The 24,835-nt window shown below is 38.1% G+C and overlaps 1 protein-coding gene across 1 annotated transcript; it reads right to left on the bottom strand.

The window, feature by feature from the left end:
• Window positions 1-8,960: 8,960 nt before the first annotated feature.
• Window positions 8,961-21,323, bottom strand: LOC149299953 (ankyrin repeat domain-containing protein 10-like). The gene is made up of 5 exons (XM_089485951.1): window positions 21,120-21,323; window positions 19,127-19,279; window positions 17,806-17,897; window positions 9,583-9,818; window positions 8,961-9,211 (listed from the first exon to the last, which is right to left on the bottom strand). The coding sequence occupies exons 1-5, from the start codon at window positions 21,321-21,323 to the stop codon at window positions 8,961-8,963; spliced, it is 936 nt and encodes a 311-aa protein (XP_089342077.1).
• Between the last annotated feature and the right edge of the window lie 3,512 nt (window positions 21,324-24,835).

Here is a 24,835-nt window from a genome sequence, read left to right on the forward strand (position 1 = left end):
TTGTTTAACTAATCCCAATAATAGGATTGCTGCCAGGGGAATTAAAGGTTGGGTTGTATACATGTATCTGTTTATCTATGTTAATGCAGTTCTGTGGATATATGAGGCTATGTTTCACAAAATGTTCATTCTTGCTGTACTCAATTCAAGGTAGTTGGGTCTACTTTTTGGGTACACATAGCAGGGTTCCAAGTTGTCCATGCTGACTGGTGCTGGGAGTGATTTTGGGGACAACATGAGGATACATCTGGGTGATCTCTGGGAGTGACTACAGCTCTCTTGGTGAACACGTTACAATGTGGTAATTGCGTGGTTTGTGTTATTAGCATAGTGTAGGTATAGTTATCTTCCTAACACACTTATACACACACACACACACATATATATACTCAAACACACAAATATCCATGCTAACAAACATACTTCCTCACTTATTCCCTTACCCTCTCACTTTTACTAACTCCTTTACCTTGAACTTTCTTTCTGGTGGGTTCACTTAACATTGTGTTGCCTAACCCTTACCTGTGTGAGTCAGCTCTTTTTGATTAATTTTGCATCCTCTCTGCTGCCTGCAGAAAGATGAATTCATCGTTTCATACTAACAAAGAGATTTGAAGATATTTCTGGTTTCAAAGAATCCTACCATCAAAGGTGTGTTTTTGAAAATAATTAAAAAAAAAGTATTTGTAACACTATTATTAATGCTTAATAAAGTTAAACATTCTCAATACCCTTCAACAAGCTACCACTATCTTAAAAACGTCAATTCTCACAAGAACAAAAGTACTCTTCACTCGTTACCTATATATGCCGATTATATATATACACTCATTCCATAAATACATTTTACTTCTCACACCTAAAGCCTTGTGGAGTTCCAATTTATCATGAGAACGGTGAGGACTCAGCCCAGAACTACATGGGAGAATCTTGGTAAAACACTACGCCGTGAAGGACTGAATTCATGCAGCGCCCGCAAGGTCCTCCTGCTCAAGAAAGCACATGTACAGGCCCATCTGAAGTTTTCCAATGAACTGAACAACTGGGTTCTTGGGTGAGAACCTCCTTCCCTCAGCCAGAACATTGGAAATGGGTCGTGGATGGGTATTCCAGCATGACATTGACCCAAAACACACAGCCAAGGCAACAAAAAAGTGGCTCAAGAAGAAGCACATTAAGGTCCTGGAGTCGCCTAGCCAGTCTCCAGACCTTAATCCCATAGAAAATCTGTGGAGGGAGCTGAAGGTTCGGGTTGCCAAACGTCAGCCTCAAAAACCGTAATGACTTGGAGAGGATCTCCAAACATGAGTGGGACAAAATCTCTGATGTGTGCAAACCTGGTGACCAACTACAAGAAACTGACCTCTGTGATTGCCAACATGGGTTTTGCCAGCAGGTGCTAAGTCATGTTTTGCAAAGGGGTCAAATACTTATTTCACTGAATAAAATGCAAATCAATTTATAACTTATTTGAAATGCATTATTCTGGCTAAAATTATAGACTGATCATGTCTATCAGTGGGCGAACATACAAAATCAGCAGGTGATCAAATAATCGTTTCCTTCACTATATAAAGGATTAATGAGATGTGAATGAATTAAATTTAAGCATGTTAATGTATTTTAAAGCAAACTTTACCATATTAATAATTTGTCAGCTATTGGATACCAACTCAAAACCATGCACTTTTTTCTTCAACTCTGCAGAGACCACTGAATAAAAAAACTATTTATAACACTTCTAAAACCGAGGCCTCACCATAATTACAATGCACTCAAACGCATAGGGTTACTGCACTGTGAAAGTAATGCCAGCAGTAATGGCGGACTCTGGTCGAAGGCAAGCACTGTTAACACAAAATGAGAGGAATGATTTTTTTGATTTGTGTCTTTTCCCCAGAAATTTATATATATATATATATATATATATATATATATATATATATATATATATATATATAATCTAAAGCCATTAAGTGTCAAGTGATCATTAAATATGATCCAATGCTGAAAACTCATCGCCTATAAAATGCCTGTTTGTGGCATTGGATCAGGCAGCTGCTTTGGCCTCCAGGTACTAGGATCAGCCCTGTTTTAAAATACCGATCATATTATTATCTATTAACCAGATCGCAGCAGCATTGAACAGGGTAAGTCAGGGGAGGATACCAATTGCAAAGATTTGCATTCTATCTAAAGTATATTGTATTCCTATTAAGTGCATAACAGACCAAATCAGGAAGATGATTCATGAGGCGTGGAATGTTTTGCCAGGTTGCAGAGGTTAATATCTACTCACAAATAGACAATACAAACATAACAGAAATCACTCTGTGAAACAAACTGCTCTTAAATGGCGACTTATTTTTATTTATATACGAAAACAAAAAAAATTGAGGGTACATGCTTTCCCTTTGTAATGTTTGAATAATGCATTTGACAGAAATAAAATAAAAATAAAAAATGAAATAAAATGAAAATTTTATTATGTCAATAAAAATGCTTGTGCCACAAACTCTGTGAGGTGCTAGGTGCGGTCCAGAATGGCAGTATAGATTTCAGACACCTGTAATGAAGCTATGGGATAAAAAGAATTTGTGATCCACAGCAAAGAGTCAGAAGACTATTACCGCTGCACATCTACCAAAACGTAGATCACATTATCGCCAATGATGTTAACGGAATGAGTATAAATTAAACAATTTGGTCGCCAGGTTATATGCAAGCGCAATTAGGTTTTATGGACCCAGATCTATATACTAAAGAGCTTACTTTGTGGCTGTACTAGCTCCGACCTATTCCAGCATAGAGTTAGTGGCAAATCTCTTATTACAAAGCAGCGATGGCAGCAATATAGATATACAAGTTTTTTACACAGTACTTGAAGCCTTTAACAAAAGCGAAGCACAACAAAACTTTAGTCAAAGGCAATTACAACGTTATCCATATGTAGCTTTGGTTTAATGGCATTAAACCAAAGGAGCAAAACTAGGGCTGTCATGCTCCATTTCATTTGCATTTTTTCTGTTCACACCTAGAGAACGCTGCACATGTAATGGTGATGTGAAATCCCATCAACACTACCACGTATTTTAATGCTAGGTGTGATTTAACGCTTAAATGATTAGCTGTTTAAACTTAGCAACCCATGTAACACTGGCCAGGAATCTATTTCACCCAACAACTTTGATAAGAGATCACATAAATAAAAAAAAGAATGCTAAGTTGGGCACATGACCGTGTTTGATATAGTATGTGTATGGGGGCACAGATGGGAAATTAAAGAGCCCTATGGACATTTAAGTCTGTGCCGTCTCAAAGAAAACGTCCCAAAACATAACCATTTTAACAATTACATGTTTGTTTTCCTTGCTATGAAATACTAAACGGACAAAGAGGTGATAACTGAAAGCAATATAAAAACATTCAGGGACATTTGTCTAAAAACAACAAAACAAAAGCACTTTGCATAGGACAAAATTTAAGAAATACAAATGCCGATATTTTTGAAGCAAAATACAACTTTCACTTGTGTCAGTATTTTGAAGGTCCAAATCCTACTCTTGAAAGTATACCCTTTTCCCCCCCCCAAATTACTGGATTGATTTCATCCAGGGTCAATTATATTTATAAAAAAAATATTCAATTTACAAAAAACGTTCCTTTCAATAAGACCCCTATATATATATATATATATATATATATATATATATATATATATATATATATATATATATATATATATATAAGAAATGTTGCAAAACTGCCATTTCGAACTAGAAGAAAGTGAAATATTGCCAACCATCCAGCGCAAATAATAAAAAAAAAATGCAGCTTTTGAAATATAATTGCAACATAAAATGTATTTTGTTACTTTAGCAACTGTTCCCTACTTATGAGCACATCTGTCTATCTTAGAAGCCCTGATACTGGTGGAGTGTGCTAATGAAAGTGCTGTTGTACATGAGCTCAGCGCTCACAGACGTGGAATGCTCTATCACGCTACTGATCTCCGGCAAGCTCTCCGCTGTATCCCCAAATCCATGGTAATGTCCGTACTGTAAACTTTCCCCAACACCATCAGACCACGAAGGCCTTTGAGATACCCAGCTAGTGGGACTGCCATTAACATGCAATGACCCGCACATTGAAGATTTGTTTTCGGTGAGATTTCCATGGTCATCTGCATTTTCCCCTATCCCGTTGAACGCCTTGGAAGATGTGCGGCACTTGGCTGGGCTTGTTTCCATAGTGCCGAGCTGTGCCACGGCTTCATTTGTTGCTTGTCCATTTGTTAAAGTACTGAAGGGTGAGCTACCGTTCATATCTGTATTAAGAAATAATCCTGTCACAAATTTGGAAATTATAACAAAATATTTTTTTCAAGTCAGTCAATTGCGTTACTAAATTGTGTATTCAATTAGCGCTTACATTTCATAAGCGTGTCAGCATTTCATCTACTAAAGCTAAACATCTGCTGAAATGAACACATTTTGTGTGTAAAAATGTTTGCTTTATTATACAAACCTTTCATATTGGTGCAATACGCGATACACCCAGGGACTGTGGCACATTAAATGTGTGTGTGAATTACCAGAAGACTTGACTATTTCAATTCCCAATATTATTACACCTTATAAACCCTTATGAGCTCCTCCTGAGAGGGTCTTGCAGTTTATGGTACCATTCAAGAATTTCCTCCACTAATTATACAATACAGAGGGCCAGCTCGGCTCAGGGTCGGCCCTTCTTCATGCAAAATGATAGCAGGGAGTTTCTATAAATCCCTGATCTAGTAAAAACTTTAAAACTTACCATTTAGTATAATAGTCGTGGAGATACTAGTGGAGCTACGAGACCCATAACTTTCCATCAATTATATATTAAAAACATAAAATGTAGTTTTGTCAAACTGAAGAGAACAGAGTGGCTAAATCAGATATAATTAAGTTACAAGCCATTAAAGTCACCGAGTAAAGTAAATGTGAAGCGTTTGGGAGAACTTTCTCTTTCAGGCCTATGGCACCACTGATCCCACTGTAGTTCGGACTTCAGTAAGTTGTGCTTTGCTTATCATGAGTAATCATTTGCTGGAGTCTGCGTTTCAGAGAGTGATCTGTGCTTATGTGGGCAGATCCTAAATATCTACAGCGTTGGTAGAGTCAGTGAAGAAGAATCTCTGGCATACAGACTAAGCCATACTGGTTACAAACTTACACAAACATTAGAAGAGAACTGTAGTGAGAAAAGAAAATGTTTCTTTAAATTCATTAAGTATTAACACCAAGATAATTGGACCGAAATGAAAATTCTGGCCCACAACCGAAAATGACCCCCCACCTTTAACCCCTTAACGACAATTGCCGGTCCTGGCACGACACGGAAAAGCATGTGCTTTACGACAATTGACGTGCCAGGACCGGCACGTCTTTAAACGGGTGCAGAAAGCGATCTACTTTCGCTTTCTGCACCCAAAAAGCGTTGCTGAATGCCTCGACATCGAGGCATTCAGCAACGCCGCGATCGGCACGAAGGGGCCATCTCTGGCCCCTCCACGGGGCGTCAACATCCGCCATACTTTGTATGGCGGCGGACGCCCGTTTTAAAAGCGTTTAGGAGGCGATCAACGATCAAAGATGGCCGCCGTCCTGCAAGAGAAACAAGCAAGTTTTAAAAGCTCGCTAGACGGTCTCCAGACCATCTAGAGAACTCTGGCTCCACTTGCAGGTTGAATACAGGTACTGCATTCACCATGCAAGTCAATGGAGCCCAGCTTTCTAATCACATTGTGATTAGTAAAAAAAAAATTAAAAAATAAAATAAAATTAATAATTAGAAAAAAATAGTAAAAAAACAGTAAAATGTAAAAATCATTTCCCACTGATGTCACTATCAGGGGAACCTCCAAGTTGAAAAAAAAATGTTTAAAAAATTTTTTTTAAAAAGGCAACAAAATATAAAATATATATATAAAAAATATATTTTTGTGAGCAAGTCCTAAAATTAGCATATTAGCTTAAAACAATTCTCGCATGGAAAGAGTTAAAATACTGGCATATTAAATGCCCGTGGGGTGTCTACTTTTAAAAAAGGTATGATTTGATGGGGTAAATTGAATTGGCCAGGTTCAACAAGGTCCCAATTAACACCGGGGGAAGGATGGCCACACATCTAATTTCCAATTAGAAAAATGCACACTTACCAAATGTGGCCTTTTAGTTCCCCCAAAAAATGACAAATTCATGCATGTGGGGTATCACTGTACTCAGGAGATGTTGCTGAACACATATTGGGGTGTCGTGTGACAGCGGCATATACCAGGAGCTGTAAATTCATACATAAAGTAGGTGTGTGTGGGAAAAATACACACACAAAAATACTACTGCAAACTTTGAAACAATGCTGGTGGTAAAATGTGTGCATGCAAAGAGTTAAAATACCAGCATTTAAAATACCCTGGGGTGTCTAGTTTTCAAAAATATATGGTTTTGTTGGGCACACTGAAATGGCCCGGCTCAAAGATGTACCAAATAGGGCATGGGCAGTGGATCCCCAAATGCCAAAGTTCAACATTGAAAAATGCGCATGCCCCAAATGTGGCCCTTTTGCCCCCAAACAGCCAGGCAAAATCATTCATGTGGGGTATCACTGCGCTCAGGAGATGTTGCTGAACACATATTGGGGTGTTTTGTGATAGTGACATAAACGAGAACATTTTAATTCATACCTGAAGTAAAATGTGTGTGGCAAAACAAATGCAAAAAAATGACTACCACAAAGTTTGACAAAGACTGGTGGTAGATATGGTGCATGGAAAGAGTTAAAATACTAGCATTTGAAATACCCTGGGGTGTCTAGTTTTCAAAAATATATGGGTTTATTGGGCACACTGAAATGGCCCGGCTCAAAGATGTACCAAATAGGGCATGGGCAGTGGATCCCCAAATGCCAAAGTTCAACATTGAAAAATGCGCATGCCCCAAATGTGGCCCTTTTGCCCCCAAACAGCCAGGCAAAATCATTCATGTGGGGTATCACTGCGCTCAGGAGATGTTGCTGAACACATATTGGGGTGTTTTGTGATAGTGACATAAACGAGAACATTTTAATTCATACCTGAAGTAAAATGTGTGTGGCAAAACAAATGCAAAAAAATGACTACCACAAAGTTTGACAAAGACTGGTGGTAGATATGGTGCATGGAAAGAGTTAAAATACTAGCATTTGAAATACCCTGGGGTGTCTAGTTTTCAAAAATATATGACTTGATGGGGTAAATTGCATTGGCCGGGTTCAAAGATACCCGACATGGCACATGGGGGGAAGAATTACCAGATTTGGAAAAAATGGCTTTGAAATAGCAAAACGCTACCTGTACTTATTGCCCCATAATGGGTAGAAAAAAGCAAAAAAAACATAAAAACATTGGGTATTTCTAAACTCAGGACAAATAGTAGAATCTATTTAGCAGGTTTTTTCATTACCTTTTATAGATGAGTAAAAGATTTTTCAACTAAAAGTTAGAAACAGTCATTTTTTTCTAAGTTTTTCACCATATTTTATACTTTTTTTAGTAGTAAATAATAAGATACAATCAAAACAATGTCATCTAAAGAAAGCCCTTCTTGTCCTGAAAAAAACAATATCTAATGTGTGTGGGTTCAGTAAACGGGAAAGAAGAAAATTACAGCTAAACACAAGCGGCACAGAAATGTTAAAACGGCCATTGTCACGAAGGGTACAAAAAGTAAAATCAGCCTTTGTCACGAAGGGGTTAAAGAAAACAAAAACAAACAAAAAAAAATACACCACACTTTTAATAAAAGAAACATACCAAAACTGCAATAACAAATTGATATCGTTATTGAATTTTTCCGTCCAATTTTGGCGTGTTACTTTTATTAAAAGTGTGGTTAACACACCAAAATTGGTCACAAATATTTGATATATATCTAAGCAGCAATCACACTCCTATCATGCCCAGGCAGCCAGTACATGCTAGAATCCAAGCATGATAGGAGTGTGATTACGGGCTCCATATGCCATGCACACACACTTACACATCTATGCCATCACACACTCATTCATTCACAGATACTCATTCATTCCCTTAATCACATATACTTGCTCAGCATGGTGTATGGGTGAGTTTAAGAGCCAAACCATCAAAGGTTTACTGCAATTACGTTGTTGTTAGTGTTTAAGGAATTTAAAGAAACTTTTTTTTTTTCCTCACTACAGTTGTCCTTTAAGTAAACAATTAAGGAACAAAATATATAGATCCATAAGTCTGAAAAGCAGAAACCTAAGAAAAAGACACCAATTGTATTCCTATTTCCAAAGATACCAATGTGATTATGTTTGGATTCATTTATTTTTATTTACATACTACCATACATAAAAATTATTGACCTTTCAAACAATTTAATAAACTTTGTGAATAATACACAAATATAGTCATAACTTGCATAAAAAGGGTCTGTTACTGGTAATAAATCGGACCTGTATCAAATTGTTTTTATGTAGAGGACTAGACCAAGTAATCCTAAAACCGCTAATTATTTTGTGTGTATGTTTCATGTCAAACACTAACATTACAATAATTTATGTAGTATTGTTTCACTATACAAGGAGTTCATATAGAAACAGGCACACATTTACTATATTCCATCCTTTTTCAGTAAATTATAAAAAAAATATATATATATATTATATAGTAAATTTAATCTACTGATCAGTAACGTAACATTAGATGCAAACCAACATTTAACGGGCCATTACTAGGGAATAGCTATAAAGTGTGTGTGTGTGTATTTTAAAAATGTTAAAAGCTGGGATTATTTTCATTAAGAGTGCAATAAAGACTACGCCCAAACTATTTTACTTATTTGATATGAAGCCATGGTCCAATTGTTAATGACTAGGAAGGTCTGTACCCCCCCCCCCCACAAAAGGACATTTTAAAAATAAGCATATTGACTGATGCAACGAAAAGGAGTTTGCATTGCAGACAATTTGCAAATATCAGCATCTGAAGGTCTAATAGACACTGTCTCCTGTGGTTTCAGATCTTCAAGCATCTGAGTCTTGCAGCAGCTGTCAGCAAGCTGCCCAATCCCACCTGATATCTCCACCGGGTGATTTTCTACATGCATGCTCTCAACATCGTCCTCCATGTGCCCTGTCACAAGTGAATATTCCGCGCCATTTACTAAAGAGAAGGGAAGAAATATGAACAGTATGAAGGCAATCTTCATTTATCAACACGAGAAAGACTGCTTGTATCTGTACCATCAAAAACTAGTTTTGTTCTCTATATTATGCATGTTCTATGATACTAATGTCAAATAAATTGTAGGGAAGACAGGTTCCAGAGAAAAAAAAAAAAAGGTTCTTACATAACCTTTTTAAAATAAATACATATAAAATGAATGGTTGCCCCTATACCTTACAAAAAAAGTACCATGATCTGCATTTGTTTTTAGAACTTTCAACATGATGGTAGCACTACAAAATTTATAAAAAAAAAAAACAAAAAAAACAAAACAAACCAGAAAGATCAACAGATAAACTAACACGCACCTTCAGTTCTAGGTTTCTTAACAGATGAAGCCTCCACATCATGGAAAGACCTTTTGCGATTGGCTCCCCCATTGAAATGGTTGGACGGCACACTCTGGTGCACCCCATTTAAGGAGCTACTAAAATAGAAACCGTTGAGTTGACTGTTCTGGAGGTTTAGGAGGAACTGAGCACACTCTTGAAAACCCTGGGAGTGTGCAAGGTCAGCTGCAGCCAAGCCACTGGCATTCCTAAAGCTGTGTAACAAAGACTTGAATTAGATGCTGTATGTCGCATGATGAAAGCCATCAGTGGCTATCTGAGAGCGAAGCGAAACAATAAGCTTTACAGAGCTCTCCTTTCCTACTGGAGGGGCCTCTAGCCAAATCATCACTCATTAGTAGGCTCTCCAGCAGCAAAGGGGCCTAATTGCAACTGTGTTCATTAAAATACAGCTAGCACCTAATGCTGCAACATAATTTATAAAATTAATATGCTATTCTCCAAATTATACATAAAATCAAAGATTCATTAAAAAAGTTTGAAGACTTCCCCTAATATTCTCAAAGATGCCTGAAGTCCCTAGTTTTAAAACACACTTCAGACAACAGATATTATGTTTGCTTTGCTCATACCACTATCTAGCTACTTACTAAGCAAACAAACACTTTGTATGCAGAACTGTTAATGGTCTATGGTATTTATATGGCTTTTTTTTGTGGTACAATATGTAGTCTTTGACATCATTAATGGGGGAGTATATGAGAGTTGAGTCGTCTTACTGTAGTAGCAGTGCAGAAGCGCGCCTCAATAGAAGATGCTGGATGCAAACCAAGCTCATTGCATTGAGACAGGGGAAAAAAACAAAAATCAGATGGACAGAACGAAACAAGGAATGAACCAAAAAGATTGAGAAGCTTTAAAATTAAGGAATTTATCTTAATCTAATTTTAGTAGAAGCCCCCCCCCCCAATATGTTTAGCTCATTAAAAGAGTAAGGGTAAGAGAGTTGATTGGCTTTTCACTGTTGGCACAGATGTGCCTACAAGATAAATCAATAAGATTCTTTGGCAAATATGGGTAAAACGAATGGTCAGAGATGAAACTGTAAGGAATCATGTAGAGCAGGCAGTCAGCCGATGGATGGATTCCTATTTAAGGAATTTTTGTTTTGCCCACATTCATAGCAACTGCGAACTAAAATCTCAAAGTAGATGACCGCTTATTATAAAGGCGGCACTAAAGGGGGCTAGGGCACAAAACATGACTTGTTAAAATTGTTGGCTGAAAATGCAACGGGGGAAACGGGCATCTTCCACATGAACTGCTACACCTCATGTAAATAAAATGCTCTACGGACTGTAGTATGGCTGCTTAGGTCCTGGCTACACCAGTTATCGACTGCCTGGTCATATACTTTCATTTCATCTTAAAATAGTTGGTGAACATGAACGTTTGCATGGTTGGCACTGCTTCATGTCACTGTGCTGGAACAAAATCTCAGCACGTCGTGGAATTTCCCTTTAATATGAAGACAGGTGTAAAAGAGACAAAAAGTAAAACCAACCCTAAGGCTTTATTTCCTGGACAGAATGAAACCTTCAGCAACTGAACATCTTTTAATGGAACCTTAAAAGACTAACTCCAGGTTCCGTTCAGATTATGTTGCATTTCTCTACTCCACAGGTTCACAAAATTCTCCATTTCAGGGTCCACTGGAAATACAGAAACACTTTGAGAAAAGCCCAATTAAAACTATTAAACACTATTGTGTTATAAAAGGGATTGCACTTGTTTTTGACCAAAGAAAATTCTTGTGTAACCCTGAAAAATCACTCAATGTCCTTAGCAATGGAAATTATCAAAACTATTTTGGGGGCTCCAGGTAATGGGTTGACTGCCACAGGAAGGAAATAGACTAAATCCTCAACTAAAATGGTTTAATATGGACATTAAGAATGCATATGATGGGTAAAGATTGCATGTGCCAATAATAAATTGATATATGGAATAATTTGTACAGCCATCAAAAGCAATAGTATCAGCATACACCCCTAAATAAAAGAAAATATTGGCCAATCAACAAGCTCATATTCTGTAATTTAATCTAGTGCCAATTATTTTTGTAGTATACCATGCACTAGTGGCTCGGTTTTACCGGAATATTAGACGTAAGCAATCATTTGGCTATTTTGTCCTTCCAATAAAGTATAAGTAAACGTAGATTTTAGCAAGCATACAATTCTATGTTTTCATTTTTCTCTCTCCAAAAGGGGAAGCTTAATTTATGCGCGATCAGATTTTTGTAGCATGAGAAGGAGAGGTTAATAGTGAATTTAACATGCACGGGGTAGCCGAGGACATCTTAAAATTTGAGTTTGCCTTCAAATCCCATTTCTATGTTATTACAGAAAATACAAAGTCGGTGGATGAAAGACAATTCAGACTCAGTAAGACAAACAGCTTAAAGACAAAATTAACGGCTTGAATTTGTGGAAGGATTTTGAAGGTGTTTACATTACAAAGCATCAGCCGCCACCACCACATTTACCATTTTTTTTTTTATTTATTTGCTTGGCTGTATGTGTCTTAAAAGCAAGAAAAATTGTTTATGTCAATCAGAATAAAGCATGTCAGGAAGATATTATGGCCAAAACGATGGAGTGTCTTATTCAAATAGGGAAGCGAGCAAAGAGTTAGATTCTCACTTTTTACAGCAAATAAGATGGCTTTGATCTCTAGATCGGTATAATAGAGGGATGTAGATGATCTAATGAGTTAATGAAGAATGAAATGGCTTTGATTTGGAGTACAATACATGGATGTGGATTATCGAACTAGCAAACATCTTTAAATCACAAAGATGAAGAAAAGCTTCAAGCAAGAAGTAGTTTTCACATACAAAACCCCCAAAGGACTGGCATTCTTGCTTGCAGGTCATTAGTAGCCAGGCCAAGCTGTCAGACCATAGTAAGACTGTGAAATGTACATATTTAATAGGGCGTCCCTCATTCATGATGTCAAATCCACGTACCCAGAAACAAGGTAGACCACAAAGAAAGCCAAATCAGAACTCTTGTTAAGTTTTATCCCCCTGCCGTACGGACCTTGTAAGATATGAAATAGTTACACATTAGTGCATCCAATATTAAGCTTCATTTCATTATATTGTATATTAACTTCAGGAAAAGGCAAAGGGGAGCAAAGTAGCTCTTTTCAGTCTGATTCAGGCATGAATCATTGCTCACTAATGTCAGCGAATGCTTTCAGACAATTTAAATAAAAACGTACCACATTTGCCTGCTTTTACATTAAGAATCAACGAGATAAGGCTACTCTGACCTTAGCAGTAGTTAGTTTAACTGATACAGTGGAGACTGTACTGTATATTAGGGTAACACATGCATGCAAAGTCTAAATAAAAATTCTAGAATGGAATTCCTAAATTAGCATTAAAACCAATCACCGCAACAAATACCTCAACAGTATGCCTTGTGTGCAGAAAGGAAGCGATACTGAACACTCATTGCCACAACTGTAAGGTTTTCGGATGAGCACCTGTGGCAGTTTCAGCAGTTTCTATTTGGGATGCTCCCCTTTCTAGGATTACTTGAAAAAATCAAGTCAATTCGAATTACGTAGCTGTAAAACATTGACACGTGTAGTTTTCACAGTTTAAAAAAAACCTCTAGTTCAAAGAGGGACATGGCAAGTTACAGAAAAAATAAAACAGGAAACTTATCATAGAAGGGATCACATCATTCCAGGTAACATTACGATTTCAAAGCACATCTGTATACACAAAGAGTGCCCGGGTACAAGCAACAATTGTGTCTAGTAGTCCAATGCGACCAACTTAAAAAGGTCCCCCCCTCCCCTATTTTGTGTTTAAAACACTGGAAACGCTTGTGTTAACTGAATATGTATATTAACAATTAAGAGCACTTGCTACGCTTGGAGCGTTCGTTGTTTTGGATTAAAGAAAAACACAATTCTACCCTGATCAAAGCTCGATTGTGTAGTTAACAAGATATTCATAGGGAACTGGGGTTTATTTCAACGGAAATATACAGAACAGTGATTACTCCTGAGATTAATGCTGCAAACACAGTGTACGAGTTATTTGGTGTCAAAGTACGTGGCATAGAAATTTGACACAGACAGTTTAATATTAATGCTGGACAAGCTGTGTAAGAGAACATGGCTGCACCAGGAGGAATTAAATAGCCCCGGGAATAACGAAGATATGTACCAACAGGACCCAGCCGCACCGCGCAAAAGATAATGTTGGAATCAAAAAGGATGTGTAGGAACTTTGGATGAAGAGCGAAGAAGGAAAAACCCAACGGGTTATATAAATGGTGCGCTAGTTAGCTCTTTCTGATTTAGTGAACAAGAAATCTTCGTGCCAGGAATAGAGAACTACCATGAAATTCAGCAGTTCTAAAATGCCAAACTCCATAATGTATGGAATTACGATGAAAAAATATTGTAAAGAAAGTCACAGAAAAAGAAGCAGTAAGCAGAAAATGATTTGCTTTTTTTCGGCGCCAAGTAAAGGTGGGAACAAGATTTAGACTTTAGTGTAAAAGGACAAGATCAAGTGAAGATAAAACAGACCATTTTATGGATATAGCCTGGTCAAAACCATGAAAACTAAAAGTGTTTAGGGCAAAGACACAGAGGAATCCATACCCAGAAGACGGGATGACTTGGCTTGGAAGACGAAGATGCATTGAGTTACAAGGAAGTGTTCTAACATCGATTCAGTGGAAGTAGTTAACAAAGAAACCACTGCAAAAATGTACGCTAAGAGCGTAAGGATTAGTCTCTACACTGAATCGAAAACAAGAACTTCCTCATTTAGAGGCAGGGATTTAACCTGCAACAGCCATGTCCACCTTTTGGTTGAGCCTCTGGATACTCAGTTGGAGCAAGGAGTTTGCCAACTAACAGACAGTAGGAGTCTACAAGCGAGGAAGTTCTAGGGTCAAGACTAGTTAGACTGTGACATTGGTAGTTTCCTAACTAGACTGTTCCAAAGGAGCGAGAAAACTTGTAGTCAACAAAACCAAGCCCAAACGAAGAATAGCTGGAAGGCCAAACCAAGGGAGTCGGAAGGAAACTAAAACTGCAGCCAAGGTCAAAATATAGAACGCCATAAAATAGGACAAGAGGCCTTTGATTGGGCACCAAAAGTGAAAAAAGGAGACAGAGTCCCGAATAAAAAAAAAATTGACAAATCCAATCAAAAACCATCCTGATTGATAGGTGTCCAACGTTTGTCCTCTGCATGCTTCTGATGGTAAAAAAAGGAAAGCCGCCAGCCAGCAACAGATGGGCATATTGTTGTCCACCTTGAGAATCGAGTAGCTGACCTCTTTCGCAGCTTAGTGGTAAGCGAGGGTGGGAACAGAAAGTAGAGGCATTTGCCAAAGTAAGTACCCATCAGACTAGTACCATAGCATTCGGTTTGCAGGGGTGCAAAAAAGGCCCGCAAGGCCAAGAAGAAACTGCAATCAACAAACTGATCTGAATCGGGCAAGGATAAAGAAAACAAGGGATATAACGAGAAACGCTAAACCAGAGCTCTCAATTAGAGGAATCCATAACATAGTAAAATTCAGAGCTTGGTGGCTGAAAAAGTGCTTTCTCACAAGAACAGGGAGGAAATAGAAACAAATAAAACGTGTGTAAATGAGATCTTTGGTTACTTTTTGTTTTTCTTTAATGCAACAGAGTATATTTTGTTGCATTTTCAAAGTTGTTGAAAAGCCAAAATGACCGCTAGAAATACTACAGAATGAAGGGGTGGGGAGAGTTTATATTGCCGGGCCGGTTGTTTTAGTCTCTGCAAATAAGGCCCTTTTTACCATTTCTCCGTTAATGATAACGTCTATCCTGCAGGTGTACATATTTTTTGAAAAGCACACACAGCATATGTTATGATGGTGGTGGTGGTGGTGGTGGTGGTGGTGGTGGGGGTGGAATATCACCCCCTATATATTTTATGGAAAGTATCATTAGTGAAAAGGTATTTTACACTTTAGTTATAAAGATTTAACATTTGCCATGGGCATTTTAGATGGCTTTCATATTTAGAAAAAAAAATAGTGTAAAATCAAAAGAAAAACAATAAAAAATGTTAAGATAAAGGAGAATAAAAATCTCGAAAAAAAAAAAGATAGAATGCTATCCAGATGAAGTTCTTGTTTTCCAATAAGTAATCAAAATGTACCTGAATTCTGTGACATCAGAAAGAGCATAATATTGAAGAAAAAAATTTAATGGAAATACAACTGGGGAAAAAAATATACCGCAGCCATCATAGATGGTAAGAAGTCCAAGAACACAGAAGTGAAGTTGTTTTGAAAACGTTTCCAGGAAAAACAAATTAGAATGAATTAGGCGATTCCAGATAGGACAGCAGCAGCCCGATTCTCTTAAATTAAACTATGTGCAGCATTATTGCCACAGGAAATGCATATGACCTGCGTGTTAAACAAAACAAACAAGAACAACAAAAAAGGACTCAAAAAAAGTCTCCAGTTTTTGGTTATTATGCACAGCAATTCCTGAAGCCTCCTTTGCTTGGGAAATATTTGTAAATGGCGTAAAACAATATTATCCAGTGTCCTCATGTTAATATAAATCACTATATTAAGCCTGCCTGTGGACTAGTGAAATTAAAGGTTCCAAAGATTTCTTCTTTGAATGGGTCAGCACTACAAATTAAACAATTAAATACATTTATTGAATAAAATACAGGAGGAAAGTTTATTTCAAGAGGAGAAAGGTTTTAGAAGCTTAACATAAGCACACCAAGTGTGTGGTGGATAAGTGCAACAGCGTCCCAGCAAAAGTGGTAGAGCCTTAATACAACAAAGGGATTTAAACATGCATGGGACAGGCATATAGCTACGCGGAATCTGAGACAAGACCAACGGCTGATTAAGGTCCGAGTCTTTACATGTCTGGAAATAAACGGGCAGAGTAGATGGGCCGAATGGCTCTTATCTGCCATCAGATTCTATATTTCTAATCTTGTCAAGTGTGACACACCACACTACACAACTGCATATAGGTTTTCCAAATTATATTATTTTGAGAAGGAAATTTGGTTCCTTTTGGTATTTGGCACAATGGCCCCTGCCCTAGAGTTTGACATCATCCTATAGATAGACTTTTTATTAGTTGACAGGGCGGTGTTTATATCAATATAATGAGTTATTACACAATCCTCGTTATTATTATTCACAAAACGAATCTTGTTGCCTATTGTCATTTACCAAAACGTGACAACACAGAAAGTGAGAGTGTGCACGTCAACTGTCAATAGTGATTTAAGCACTTTATTATATATATGCTGCATTCATTAATAAAAGTGCAACGTTTGGATGTTTTATGCATGAAAAGGTTAATATAATCACCCAAATTAAAGTACTCTGAGATTACTGAATTACAGTAGGTTTCAGAGCATCAATAAAAAAAAAATCCCTACTAACAGTGAAAGCGAGAGGCTGGAATTGCATGAACACTTCAGAAAAGCAACGCTATGCCCACCCAATGGACCACAGATCCAAACCATGAACAAATACAAAACAGCTCACTTTTTAGCAACTCACTGTGTGCCGTCATTCTTCAAATGTTTGCAGCATTAATGAGGAGAAAACATGCACTGTGGTTCTATCAATATTAATGGTGGTGTTCACAAATAGGTCTAGAAACCGTTCACTATACAAGCTGCTGAAGGAGAAAAGCACATGTAATGTGAAAAAACACATAGAAAATACATCAAGATGACAATGCTAAAACAATATATAGATATATAAAACACATTACTTTTACAGTAATGCATGTATCCTAACTATTAAGGAGATTGGGGGACTTATTTTAACTCCACTCCATGTTAGCAGGAGGAGGAAAGGGCTACAATCCTATCTATAAACAATAAAGGACAGGGATGTCAGACTTCGGCCTTAGTGTTTGATCAATGCCCTGTTTGTATGATCAGCTAGCCAAGAAAGATGGCACTCGTAACCCAGAGATAGTTGAGTGGCTGCGGTTGGCTAGTGGTATACTAGAGACATTATACACTATTTTATTTGGTCCAAAACAGTCTAAATTCAGGGGGAGAAGTTACGTGCTTCTTAATGATAATAAATATCTCTGTGTGTTTAGGCTAATTCTAGTAACATCATATAAAAGAAAAGGGAAAAAAAATAGTAAATCAAAAATACATACTTGATTTCTGCTCCATTTGCCACCAGGGCCTTTAGGCAGTCCATACTACCAGCCCTTGCTGCTTTGTGTACAGGGGTCTCCCCTACATAATCCTAAGAAGAGAACAAAAAATATGCAAGGTGTAAATTGACATGATAGTTTTCAGTGCCAGGACTTCATTACACGTTAAGGTACAAACCCAATGAGATTTTTATGCAGGAAGAGCTTGGCCGGCTCTGTATCAAGATATAGTACATCGATAAAGTTCCTCCAAAGTCTCTTAACCCATTCATGTATGCATTATAGGGCAAACTTGGGCCTTCTTATTGGAGAAACTCACTAATGTTGGCCCTTCACAATAGCTCTCGCATTTAAAACTACATAGTCCACCATAAGCTGACAATTCTTTCAACATAAGAAGAAAGGTTGATATTAATCAACATGCAAAAGGGATGAGTAACAAACTAACAAGACACAGCCTACTTTTGATTAACATCACAGCCAGTTTACTGCATGTTATTATTATCTTTTATTTATATAGTGCCAACAATTTACACAGTGCTTAATACAATACCTATATTCAAAGTGTATGACAAGACGAGAATTGACAAAGACAAACTGATTAGTTTTAAGCCATCAGTCATTAACGCTGACGGGAGTCCTGGGCTCACCAGGTCTTCGCTCACTCAACCGCAGCAAAAAGAACTGCCGGTTTAAGTACAAAGTATCTTTAATATTATCTGGAACAATATTACCATATAGTGCAAAATAAAGGCTTAAATAATGTACAGAGGCAAAGATCCAATGAATATTGTCAGCGGTACTAGTTGTAGCACTGCATCAAAATTAGAGTGAGTATTGACAGCTCATCAAACACGTAAACGCGTAGATTTACATGGAGAAAAAAAGCATTTCTGTACATTATCTCAATTATATATATATATATATATATATATATATATATATATATATATATATATATATATATATATATATATATATATATATATATATATATATATATAATGTTACATGCAAATATACAGTTTAGTCCAGGGGTTCTCAAACTGCGGCCCTCCAGCTGCTGCAGGACTACATCTCCCATACTCCTCAGCCAGCCCCTTAGCTGAAGGAGCATTATGGGAGATGTAGTCCTGCAGCAGCTGGAGGGCCGCAGTTTGAGAACCCCTGGTTTAGTCCTTTAAACTAATGAAATGAGTAGAAGTAGCAGCAGCCAATCAGATGCAAAATGGTCTTCTGTATTAATTTAACATGAAAAATAAGACTAGAGTGTCAGTTTAACAACATTAGAAGATCCTAAACATCTGCATTAACAATGTACCTGTTTATTTATAAGAGCGCCAGCTTGAATCAGCCACAAAAGGCAATGGGGATGGCCTCCAAACGCGGCGATGTGCGCAGGAGTTTGGGCAAACCGTGTGGTGCTGGCGTTTACCGAACAGCCGGCTCCGACAAGTTGAATAAGGCACTCCAACTACATGAACAAGACAAAATGAATTAATTTATAGGGCTATAAATGTATTTTCTATGCATACAAAGGACAGATGGACTCCTACAAATTGGGGCCAACAGTAACATTTCATTACCTTTTCCCTGAAGGACATTTCAACTGTTACCATCTCAAACATTCAAATTTATTACATAAGTGTTTTTTAATGAATACAATAAACAACATGTAGGATTTAGTAAACGCAACCAATACTTTCTGCAGAAGACTTTGGCTAAGAAAATATATCATGTTTTAAAGCATAAGTAATGGTTATGATATTAACCATATGTAACCCACCAAAGCCAATTGTTAAAAACACCATTATTTGCGGTAAACAATCATAAGTTTGGGAGAAAGGTGACAGATCCGATATGATTTTACTTCTATAGCATGGAGTTAAGAGCATGTTGGTTGTTGGACTTCTGAATAAGATTTTCATCAAGTGTGAATGCTGTTTTTATCTGGTCTTCCATCAATATGGTAATTGAGGAGAATTAATGGCCAGGGGGAGTGGAGGCAAACATTCCTGGGAACGGAGGAGGACTGGAAAGCCCCGCTTGGAACTTTGGTAAATACAGACAGGAAGCCATGACTGAACTGGCGCAAGCCGAAAGCTTGTAGGATTCCTACTGCCACAGAAGGTTCAAGATGTTAATGCCACGCGGGCTCTCCAAACATAATAAAGTCGGTAGCACATGGGTGGAGATTTTCCACAGCTGTTGTAGCAAACCTGGGGCTGCTTTAACGCTATACAGCATGTAATGTAATAACATAGATCCTGCACAGCCGCCGTCTGCGATCACAGAACACTTTATTGGGGCATCGAAGACATTAACCATCGCTCGTCTATTCTTGTACTGCACCGATCCCGCTCATCGCACTTTCCCCTCCCCCAGGGCCACATTTTTGTTTTGTTTTTCATTCTCTCTCTCTGAATAAAGCCCATTTACACTAATATAGTAACAGATTTGAAAGAAAATCATACCTTTACAAATGGGCCATACTCAAATGCAAAATACAAGAATAATTAAATGAGGCCACTAAAATAGAAAGACACAATGGGGTCTATTCACTATAGGAAGAGTTTACAGGAAAGAAAGATGCTTAGCTGTAATTTAAGTTATCCTTTACTGAGAGGGTGGCAGAAGAGTGGAACAGCCACCGAGCAGAAGCGTTAAAGGTCCGAGTCTCTAAATGAGGAACAATGGGCAGACTCAAAAGACCGACTGATTCTTATCTGCCGTCAAATTCTGTTACTGTTTCTGCTCGCTGACTTCATGACATTAAGGTCCAGTTACAGTGACGCGAGTTAAACCCACAACTCTCCTTTTAGTGAATAGACCCTAAAGTCCCTCTGCTTTAATTACCATCACGCCTTAATTACAATCACACATCTTTATTTTCCTACTCTGTCTTAAGTTCATCGATACCTAGACCCCCCATTTTCTCCTTTGCCCCATTATCTTTGCCTAGAACCACCTTCAACACCCCCATTAACGCTATTGTCCCAATCCATGCCAGCGAGCAGTCTGCCTTTGTCTCCCATCCCTCCTCCCCCCCCCCGCGTCTACCGAGCCTGATCTCACTCCCAGTACATGGCAGTGGGAACACGCCCCTCCTTGGGCCACGCCTCCCTATTCTCTCCTCCTACTTTTCTTTGTTTTACTTGACCCTGCTCCCGGCCCCTCCCCTACTTATAAATGTCAGGATTAGAACCAGAAAAAAATGGCGCTAACTCCGCCTACTCGCCCAACTATTCCCGCCGCCACCGTCCTCAGCCTCTATAACCTCAGTATCCAGTCTACCCCCAAACCCCGGTGGTCACCTTCCCGAAGTGCGCGGCCCAGTGTATAGGGGTCCAGCCGTAGCAGGAGTCCTCCTTGCCGAGCTGCTGCGCCGTGTTCCCAGGCGGGCCTTGCAACAGAGAGGTGAGGCAGTGCAGGTCCCCATCCCGACAGGCTCGGTGCAAGGGAAAGCGGAGGCTCAGAACCTCCTCACTGGAGAAGCCTGGCTCCGAGCACACGGACATGATGACTACCTGCAACGGACCCCGAGCGCACACTCACACACACCGGGGGCGGGAGGTGGAGCGCTGCTGGCAACGCCCCCTACTGGCTGTAACCCAATCACTGCCAGGGCGGGAACATACACAGTTCGGGAGTAAACATAGCCACAGTGTCGGCGTGGTTGTTGGCGCATGCGCATAGCACCAGACTACATTAGCGTGATGTGTGCGCTGTGTATACACTCGGCTCGACACCGTAGACACACGCACAATGCCAAGACGGCATGTTCCTTAATACAGGACATTAAACTATGAAATTGATGAATGTTAGCTAAACCATTCATTTCCCTTCACCTTGAATATGTCATGTGGCCGCGGGCATGAAATAATTCTTACGTTTTATAAGAAAAAATGTTGTTTTAAAAAAAAAATAATACATTTCCTATTAATACCGTCATGGCTCTCCACACTGGTACCTGTGTAGATTTTGTAGATTCACAGCCGAAATTGTGTTGAGGGACCTGGCAGTATAGGTCCACAAAACCTGGTTTCTGTGGGCTTAAAGTGTTAACAAAATGCTGGAAATTAAGTTTTTAATAGCTTTCGGAGCATATATTAATAAACTTTATGGTATATGCCCTGGCTATTCAGTTAGGTGGAAGCAGCATCAAAGGTGAAACATATAAATATGGATAACGTCAATCAGAACGGTAAGAATAATAGTAGTAATAATAAATAATCATAACACAATTGATGGTTTTAGCGCCGGATTCAGTTATGCCTTTATCTGAAATGCCACAGTTCTTTTTTAAGTGTATGTATATATATATATATATATATATATATATATATATATATATATATTGCACCAGGGAAACAGAATTTTACCTGAAAGTTGTAAAAAATGTTAATGTTAATAGCTTTTTAGTAATTTAAAATATTAAAATAAAAAATAGCTTCAATTTATTATGGGCAGGTTTATCAGAAATGAGAACGCAACAGGAGTTAGGGTGTGGATGTTTGCATAATAAACTTGTCAGTTGACTCCCAACTTACTGACTACTTATACTGTAACAATATTTATATTCCCGGGTTTCATTTTAAAGCACGCCTGTTATTGAAACTTTGGCATATTGTTCTAGCCGACGGACAAGCAAATGTATAGGGAACATTCAAGTTACTTCAAATCCTAATTCACCCTTGATAATCCTCAAAGCCAGCATAGAAATAAAAAGACAGGCCTGGAGTAATCATTGGACACACCTATCCATAAATAGTTAAAACAGACACAAAAAGTGTGTTTTGTAAAGGATTTTAACCCTTTCCTTAAATTGGAATTGTTTTTCTTTCTCAAGAAAAATAGGACTTTCGTTTGAAACAAGGCTACATTTATCTCTCAGTACCCTATAGGGTAGTATTTTTAATGGGGTTTACGGGTATTGAAAGCGGGTTAAAGTTTTTACATGTAGTGCTAGAGCAATGAGATGTCAGGGATTTTATAATTTTTATTTTTTGAACTGTTAGTGCAATGTGGATTGAGATCTTGTACATCACTGAGCTCACCGTATTGTATTATCTTTTTTCCTTTGTTGGAAGAGGGAGGACCATTGTTTCTCACTCTCTTCCCTCCTTTCTCCCTTGCACTGATCACACTGATCAGCCAGCATGGGGAGTAATCGAAAATCCCAGCAGAGTCTAGAAAGACCCTGCTGGATCTCTCATCTCCTCCAAAGAGCTTCCAGTGGATGTCCTTGTGTAACATGGTACCTACAAACTGGGCTACCCTGTCCCCTCCTATTCCATGCTTCTGCTGCCCAGCCCCATATTTCCAGTTCAAGCCACCCAGCCTTTTCCTTGGATATGGGTCCCCAGGCCAGTGACAGATTCAAGAAGCCAGGGCTCCCTTTTTGCCAGGTATTGGTTGTAACATTACATTTATATCTCACATACGCACTGATATATATATACACACACGTAAAAAAATAATTGTTTATTGTTATTTCAATGATTCAGCTGGCAAATGCGTAATTAGTGGGAAATCCAGCCCTGCTCAGCAAGTATGGGGTACCACTGTGTGTCTTAAAGTAATAATTTTAATATTAAAGGTATACGTCAGTGTTCAATTTAGCCATTTAAACAAAGAATGTGTATTAAAGTGTTACATTGGGAGCACTTTCTGTGCATGCACATGGAGGTCATATTAGATCCCACTGCAACTCTCACTGAGCAAGTAGTGACTGGCTGTAGGTATACCATGTGTCAGGAGAAACACATTTCCTGCATGGTAATTAGCCGGTGATGAAAAAGGGGCAGATGAATATTGAGGTTCTCTGCAGAATCCTCCCATGCATTTTCAATGTGGAAATCATGAAAATTTAAAGGGACCACTCAGATATCATATGTTCAAAATGTATGTTATGGCTAGTGTCCCTTTAAGAAATGTAAATCATGAAAATTTAAAGGGACCACTCAGATATCATATGTTCAAAATGTATGTTATGGCTAGTGTCCCTTTAAGAAATGTAAATATGAACCGACTTTTTTTTTCATTTTACCTACATATACAGCTAGGTGGGGCTGGAGGGCTCATGATTATTTTCCGCATGCTCCTCATTTTCTGGTTTATACTTCTGAAAAGCTTAATCAGTACACATGCGTATTTAAATCATATTTATTACCCGTGTTTGAATAAACAAGACAATTTCGCAAGAACTGGACTGTAGTATGGTAAAACGGGGATCCCAATCGGAGCTTCTATTCTGATGGCCGCCAGCTATGGCTATAAATAGAAAGTGGGTATGATGTCATCCCTGCAGAATAAAAATCCGACTGCTTGCTAGTATTTGGCCAGCAGGTGGCTGCTGATGTGCAGCCTGGTATTTGCGTAGGCATTAGATGTAATTCTTTATGAATGCTTCAAAAATAGACCATTTGTAGATGTAAATGTTTTATTATTTCTTGATTATAATATTTGGTATTCTGTAGATTAAGTGAAGCATCTTTTTATACAATCCGGACAGACATGTAAGGACACGTATCAAAATCAACACTTATGTAAAGGTTGCAAAAAGCCTTTTTATTGACAAAGACCTGAATTATTGAATGACTGCACAAGATAGTGGGAATTTCTTTGAAATTGAGTCATAACGCATATATGTGCCTTATCAATGGGGCACTAATTCTTAGTCCATGTTCTAACTGAAATGTCTTTTGATGATTGTATTTGATTGTCATGAAATTGACACAAGGACAAAATTAAGCATGAATAATAAAGAGAGACAGCATTAAAAGTCTGCAATAGAGATGCAGGGTCAGGTTTCTAGACAGTACTAATGCCAAGAAACTAAAGCTTACATCTAATACAATGCAGTCATGTGAAAAAGAAAGTACACCCTCTTTGAATTCTGTGGTTTTACATATCACGACATAACAACCCTCTGTTCCTTAACAGGTCTAAAAATTAGGTAAATACAACCTTAGATGAACAACAACACATGAGTTATTACACCGTGTCATGATTTATTCAACAAAAATAA

The sequence above is a fragment of the Sceloporus occidentalis genome, unplaced genomic scaffold (assembly GCF_023333645.1).
Source record: "Sceloporus occidentalis isolate IW3139 unplaced genomic scaffold, rSceOcc1.0.p SCAF_27, whole genome shotgun sequence".
Taxonomy (NCBI): Eukaryota; Metazoa; Chordata; class Lepidosauria; order Squamata; family Phrynosomatidae; genus Sceloporus; species Sceloporus occidentalis.

Bases quoted from the DNA above. Each gene is read 5' to 3' on its own strand.
- LOC149299953 (XM_089485951.1), bottom strand. From the start codon at position 21,323: ATGTCCGTGTGCTCGGAGCCAGGCTTCTCCAGTGAGGAGGTTCTGAGC. The intron at 19,280-21,119 runs GTGACCACCGGG...TTGTTCATGTAG, and splicing joins GGGCCGCGCACTTCGGGAAG to TTGGAGTGCCTTATTCAACT. The intron at 9,819-17,805 runs GTATGTATTTTT...TTTGTTACACAG, and splicing joins GCAAATGGAGCAGAAATCAA to CTTTAGGAATGCCAGTGGCT.